General features: G+C 44.6%; 1 protein-coding gene across 1 annotated transcript in view; it reads left to right on the plus strand.

Moving 5' to 3' along the window:
* Nucleotides 1-34: 34 nt before the first annotated feature.
* The window catches only part of LOC109909255 (sodium channel subunit beta-2-like), a 24,017-nt gene continuing 16,551 nt past the window's right edge, over nucleotides 35-7,500 (plus strand). Inside the window, exon 1 of the mRNA XM_020508318.2 lies at nucleotides 35-549. Coding sequence (XP_020363907.1) covers nucleotides 465-549 — 85 coding nt within the window. The 5' untranslated portion in view covers nucleotides 35-464. The remainder of the gene's footprint in view (nucleotides 550-7,500) is intronic.

Raw genomic sequence — 7,500 nt, forward strand, 5'->3', positions numbered from 1 at the left:
ACACATGTGATGTGATTCTATTTTGAGCCCGATCAAACAAACAAGGAAAGACGCGATTATACTGTATGATTAAATCACAGTAGTTTATCTAAGGGCATTAGTGAGTTATGAACATCAAGTGCTTTTCCAAATGATTCTGTTCAGTTGAAACGGTAGATCATTGCGAGTAAATGTAGTTTAATATTTGTTCATTGAAATAGGAGATATGAAAGGGGGAAATTGAGAGCTGGAGAGGGAGGGAGATAAGAGTAGGGGATTTGATTCCATTTCCAACCTCCCTGCCTTCTTTTGAGAGACACCCACAACCATATAATCAACTATTTCTACAGCTACAGTCACTGCCAGCCATATCATAGCACTGAAAAAAGAACACATATTTTAAGATTTTTTCTAAAGTAAAAAGGGAGATTTTACGACATTTCTATTTTATTATATATCGTGACGTTTTACTACAAGGAGATACAATGCATTTTACATTACAAAAGCGAAATAAGACGTGGATGCCAGCTATCAATCTGAGCATCGTGGGATTGATGGTTTATATTATGGGTAAGTAGGCTACATCAGAAGCGTCTATGTAAAGTTAACAGCAGATCGATATTTGGAAAGATGAGTGACAGAGGCGCAATTGTACTCACTTGGATCAAATGTGCTCCGTTTTCTCCCGCGTTGTGTGTGTAAGTGTGCGTGTGTTGTGTGTGCGTGTGTAGATGAGCGACATTTAGATATTCCTGAAATCCTGTATGATTATGGTTATGATTATGCTAATTAATAGACTGGTGGCGAAATCCGCCGCTTGTCATCACTATAAATTACCAACTTCCTCACCTCCAAGGCTAACACTTTACCCTCGCCATTAGTAATTCTATCTAATACGCCTGTATGCTATGTCAACAGACTCTGTCAAGTAACCATAACAGTAGACTAAACGATGTTTTCTTTCTTTTTTACTCCAGAGACAAACGTAGTGAATCACAATAAGCGTAATTCCAGTGTCCCAACGCCTGATCTATATCGAGGAAAAACCGAAACAACGTGGGGATTTATTATTGGCCCGCTATCTACCTATAGCTTATTCAGAATGTGTAACAGTCGTGTAACTATCAGGGCTCAGGCAGATCCAGTGATGCTCTCTCTACTGATGCAGGTGCGGGGTGGAGTGGATGGACGCTGACGCACGGACACCGCGTGTCTCCATCATCTCTGCACTAGAGACGCATCACTGGCAACATCGCCTTGCGTACAGGCTATTTGTAAACAGGCCTTGAATCTGAAAGAAATGGTCGTTTATCCTCAATTTAAAATAAAGAAATCTTCATAGTGTTTGCTTTCTCATAATAGCGGGTCTAAGCGTGACTGGCAGCTTGCTATGCCTCGGTCAACTGGCTATGACGAAGCCTGTACTGAGTTTAGCGCATCTGGGCGGATACAATCATCTATTCACATTGCCTCACTAGTTTAGCCTATATGTCTCGTTCGTTTACATAGCCTACACTTTATTATTCGTATCCCAAATAGCACTCAGGTAAAGATGGATAGTGAAAGCTCTGTTTTGTGCTCAGCAGAGGCCTGCTTGGCAACAGGCTACGGATGCGTAATGACAGCTCATGAGATGAATATCACGACCTGTATTAATGTTGATGCCATGACACCATTAAGCCTATGCAGTAGCCTAAACCGTTATGTTCCACACGTGCCTGTTGATACCTGTGTTATCATAATGTTGTAGAATATTACAAATGAAAAGTAGGATAAAAATGTGGAAAATATATATTGGAAAAAATAGCATTGCAATGCAGTGCCTATAGCCTAACACTTTCAAACTGTTGTGATGATGCAACTGTGTGTGTGTGTGTGTGTGTGTGTGTGTGTGTGTGTGTGCGTGTGTGTGTCATCTGGTTCACACTGTCTGGTCCTTGTGCAGTATGCAGCAGAAGAGATGACTAATACCACACCAGCCTCTGAAACCTTCACCATTTTAGAACGGTCATAGTATTGTCATGCTGCTGCGTCTCCTAGACTTCGACACCAGGGGGAGACAGTGCCACGCAGACATTGTACTTCATAGACCAGCAGCAATGCCTAGCAGGCAATGCTGGCATGCTGAGCTCACATACACATCCTCTCATGCTGTTTCAAGGAGCAATTGGTAATCGTAGACGTTTAGGAGCTCACAAATGCTATTTAACGACAGTATGGATGATTGATATAGAGGACTAGGCTACACTGGATGACTAACAACCAAGAGTATTTGTATTATCCATTCGGGTATTGGAATCTTTGAGTGCACCTTATAATTTAATCCACAAGGGGGCAGGCTAATCCACAGCCACTGTATAGCCCAGACTGTAGCCTGTACCATACCGTGGCTATGCAGCATTTTAGTTTGGAGCTGGCAGCATTTATTTTGTAGGATAGATCATACATTCTCATTCTCAGGATAGTGCCATGAGGCTGCTCCTTTTCAATGTGAGGAAGCCGAGAGTAGGAGTAGCTGCTCCGTCACGGAAGGGATGCTGTCGGGTACATGATTAGATAAATCTGTAAGGTACGGGCGTGGTGCGGGGTGTCGTTTGTGATCCCATAGACTCCTGCATCATGACCTTGCCTGTCAGCAGGTTCACCTTATATTGTGCCATGTGTCATATCAAAGATACATACCTCAGCCATCAAAAGATAAAGATCCAATACATTTTGACCACTGTTACCTCCATAAAGCCAAACGTAAAAACATTATGACCACCATATTAAGGCCAGTCCCTCAGTAATGTATTACACCACATCATCCTTTCCCCTATTGAACTCACCAGTCATTGAGTATGCTGAGCCATTGCCTACAGCCAAACACACACACACACACACACACACACACATTCACACTGAACACACACAGGACCAAGGACATTGGCAGTCACTTTTATTCGGGGCTATGTATCACTGGGCAGCTAACGGACACCCGAGGTCATGGGGAGGTCACGGTCTATGAGACAACCTGGTCCATCAACCACATTGTCAGCAGGCAGGTAGTGTTTAGAAAGTTGTGCCCTTGAGGTTTCTGCATTATGGTACATTTGCAGAAAACGTACAAATTCTATGGTAGCTATGTCAGACATAACACCCCATTACTTTACATGGAGAATAGGTAAATAACCCTATGTACCTTGAATGCCTAGAATTAGAAAAGAAATCTAAATTCTAAAAGTTGGCCCAACTCTCAAAATACATGTCTCTGGTCCGAACTAGTCTTGAACCTGGTGAAAGAGCAGAGGCAGAACCACAGTCTCAGTGGATTGGGGATGTCTTTTAGTTTGTGACATTTCCTAACACTGACATACCTCTTTAAAATCCTATGCACACAAGTATGCTCACACACACACACACACACACACACACACACACACACACACACACACACACACACACACACACACACACACACACACACACACACACACATTGAACCATTAAGTTTGAGAGTAGCAGCAGCGTAAAATAAGTTGGGGGGACAATGCAAATATTCTGGGTAGCCATTTGATTAGATGTTCAGTCGTCTTGTGGCTTGGGGGTAGAAGCTGTTTAGATACCTCTTGGACCTAGACTTGACGCTCCGGTACCGCTTGGTGTGCAGTAGCAGAGATAACGATCTATGACTGGGGTGGCTGGAGTCTTTGACAATGTTTAGGGCCTTCCTCTGACACCGCCTGGTATAGAGGTTCTGGATGGCAGGAAGCATGGCCCCAGTGGTGAACACACTACCCTCTGTAACACCTTCAGGTCGGAACCTGAGCAGTTGCCATACCAGGCAGTGATGCAACCCATCAGGATGCTCTCGATGGTGCAGCTGTAGAACCTTTTGAGGATCTGAGGACCCATGCCAAATATTTTCAGTCTCCTGAGTGCCGTCTTCACGACTGTCTTGGTGTGCTTGGACCATGTTAGTTTGTTGGTGATGTGGACACCAAGGAATTGAAGCTCTCAACCTGCTCCACTACAGCCCTGTCGATGAGAATGGGAGTGTGCTCAGTCCTCATTTTCCTGTAGTCCACAATCATCACCTTTGTCATCACCTTCTGGCACCACACGGCCAGGTCTCTGACCTTCTCCCTATAGGCTGTCTCATCGTTGTTGGTGATCTGAAAACATAATGATGGTTTTGGAGTTGTGCCTGGCTGTGTAGTTATGAGTGAACAGGGAGTACAGGAGGGGACTGAGCATGCACCCCTGGGAGTCCCCGTGTTGAGGATCAGCGTGGCGGATGTGTTGTTACCTACCCTTACCACCTGGGGGAAGCCCGTCAGGAAGTCCAGGATCCAGTTACAGAGGGAGGTGTGTAGTCCCAGAGTCCTTAGCTTAGTGATGAACTTTGAGGGCACTATGGTGTTGAATGCTGAGCTGTCGTCAATGAATAACATTCTCACATAGGTGTTAGGTGTAAAAGGGCAGTGTAGAGTGCAATAGAGATTGCATCATCTGTGGATCTGTTGGGGCGGTTTGCAAATTGGTGTGGGTCTAGGGTTTCTGGGACAATGGTGTTGATGTGAGCCATGCCTTTCAAAGCACTTCACGGCTACAGACGTGAGTGCTACGGGTCGGTAGTCATTTAGGCAGGTTACCTTAGTGTTCTTGGGCACAGGGACTATTGTGGTCTGCTTGAAACATCTTGGTATTACAGACTCAGACAGGGAGTGGTTGAAAATATCAACGAAGACACTTGACAGTTGGTCAGTGCATGCTTGGAGCACATGTCCTGGTAATCTGTCTGGCCCAGCGGCCATGTGAACGTTGACCTGTTCCAAGGTCTTACTCACATCGGCTGCTGAGATTGTGATCAAACAGTTGTCTGTATCAGCTGGTGCTCTCATGCATGTTTCAGTGTTATTTGCCTTGAAGCGAGCATAGAAGTAATTTAACTTGTCTGGTAGGCTTGTGTCACTGGGCAGCTCTCTCCCTTCGTAGTCTGTAATAGTTTGCAAGCCCTGCCACATCCGAGCCGGTGAAGTACGATTCGATCTTAGTCCTGTATTGATGCTATGCTTAAATTTTTGCTTGTAAGCACGAATCAGGAGGATAGATTTATGGTCAGATTGGCCAAATGGAGGGCGAGGGAGAGCTTTGTATGCGTCTCTGTGTGTGGAGTAAAGGTGGTCTAAGAGTTTATTTCCCTCTGGTTGCACATTTACCATGCTGATCGAAATGAGGTAAAACTGCATTAAAGTCCCCGGCCACTAGGAGCGCCGCCTCTGGATGAGTGTTTTCCTGTTTGCTTATGGCCGTATTCAGCTCATTGAGTGCTGTCTTAGTGCCAGCATCGATTTGTGGTGGTAAATCGACAGCTACGAAGAACATAGATGAACACTCTCTCGGTAGATAGTGTGTTCTACACACATGTATGCTCACACACGCAGACACACCGCACGCACACACACAGTGGATGAATGCAATGTCCTGTTAGCTAAGAAACCACAGGAAACTACAATCCCACTCTCCCCGCAAAACACACTCAGAGTTTAGTGGAGGCGGTATGGTAGAACCTCAACAAAAGCTTGCATTCTCTCCCGTGCTATTAGTGTTTAGGCTAGCCTCACAGCTGCATATGAAATGATAGGTGGAGTAGTGCAGTTTTGCATTTACACTCACAAAAAACAGGTGCTATCTAGAACCTAAAAGTGTTCTTCGGCATTCCCCGTAGGAGAACCCTTTGAATAACCCTTTTTGGTTCTAGGTCGAACCCTTTTGGGTTTCATGTAGAACCCTTTGCACGGAGGGTTTTTAGAATGAACCAAAAAGGGTTCACCTGTGGGGACAGCCAAAGAACCCTTTTGGGTTTCATGTAGAACCCTTTGCACGGAGGGTTTTAGAATGAACCAAAAAGGGTTCACCTGTGGGGACAGCCAAAGAACCCTTTTGGGTTTCATGTAGAACCCTTTGCACGGAGGGTTTTAGAATGAACCAAAAAGGGTTCACCTGTGGGGACAGCCAAAGAACCCTTTTGGGTTTCATGTAGAACCCTTTGCACGGAGGGTTTTAGAATGAACCAAAAAGGGTTCACCTGTGGGGACAGCCAAAGAACCCTTTTGGAAACCTTTTGTCTAAGAGTGTAACCTTTTTTTTATTGTATACGCCATGTATGATGTTAACTGTAGAGAACACATCTTGATGACCTGAAGTTATCTTGGTGCAGTGTGTGTGTGTGTGTGTGTGTGTGTGTGTGTGTGTGTGTGTGTGTGTGTGTGTGTGTGTGTGTGTGTGTGTGTGTGTGTGTGTGTGTGTGTGTGTGTGTGTGTGTGTGTGTGTGTGTGTGTGTGCGACCGTATGTATTTAGCTGCCTCACAGCAATCCAATGACATTTGAAAGTCGTTTCTACAGCACCGCAGAGCATCTCGTCCTTACCTTCTCTTTTACGATGACCTCGAGCCTCTGGGGAGAAAAATGAGCTGAAAGACAGAGATGGTGTGAGAGTGAAGAAGGGAGGAGGGAGGGAGAGGGCGCTACACTGCAGTATTTCCTGCCTTGTGATCGCAGATGAAGTAGTGCAGCATAAGCAAACGGTCACATGGGTGTTACACACTATGGACACACTTGCCTTATAGGATTAGACGATCTCTCTCAGAGTGCTATACATATTGCGGTATTATAGTTCAATATGTGTGTGTATCAGCCTATAGTTTTAGACAATGATGTTGGCATCAGACATACTCTTAACTCCCAGTAACACGTACGGAAAACATGTACATTTGTTCAAGATAGCGTTTAACTCAGAGATCACCTTCAGCGGTGATGAAGTGCGTCAGAGTTTCGAGCCAGGCAATGTTCGTGTATGATCAACGTCAACTCCTCATGCATGTGCTCCCTACTGACGTGATGTAACTTTCCCAACCAAAGCCTCTTGCACAAGACTTTCGTTGGACTCCCCCTTTAAATTACTGCAGAACCAAGTGCTACTCAAGTTCGGTTAGCTAATCTCTTAGTGTTGGCAGTGAGCTACAGTAGCTTCCAATTACTTCCCATTATGTAGACTTTGAGCGTCGTTAAGACATGCCAGCTGGCTAAGCATGGATGGGATCATCTGATTGTGAATGTACAGTGTAAGGATGTGATGGACACACTGTAAATTAACCCCCTCCTCGGTGTGGGAATGTACTCACCTTATAGATGCACAAGATACAGTACAATGTACGATCTTAATTTGATCACTCTTTTGTTGCTGAATAATTTCCCTACACGGCAGAAAATGTAACCTTGTAGGGTATTTGAGGTTTGAAAAGGCTTCTAAATTTTGTAATTTCCACTTTAAACTACAAGCAGACTTGAAAATGTATCAACCCTTACTGTTTCCTGTTGATGCAGGGTTATTTTTTTCTGCTGTAGCAAACAGGCTCAAATGAAAAACATCTGTATATAGCTCATTGGAAATATACAAGGGCAAGGCATAGGCTGGGAAGACATTCACATATCACTAGTAAATACTAGCGCGCAGGGCTGAGTGATGACTCTGCAAGT

This window comes from Oncorhynchus kisutch, linkage group LG18 (assembly GCF_002021735.2).
Source record: "Oncorhynchus kisutch isolate 150728-3 linkage group LG18, Okis_V2, whole genome shotgun sequence".
NCBI classification, from domain to species: domain Eukaryota; kingdom Metazoa; phylum Chordata; class Actinopteri; order Salmoniformes; family Salmonidae; genus Oncorhynchus; species Oncorhynchus kisutch.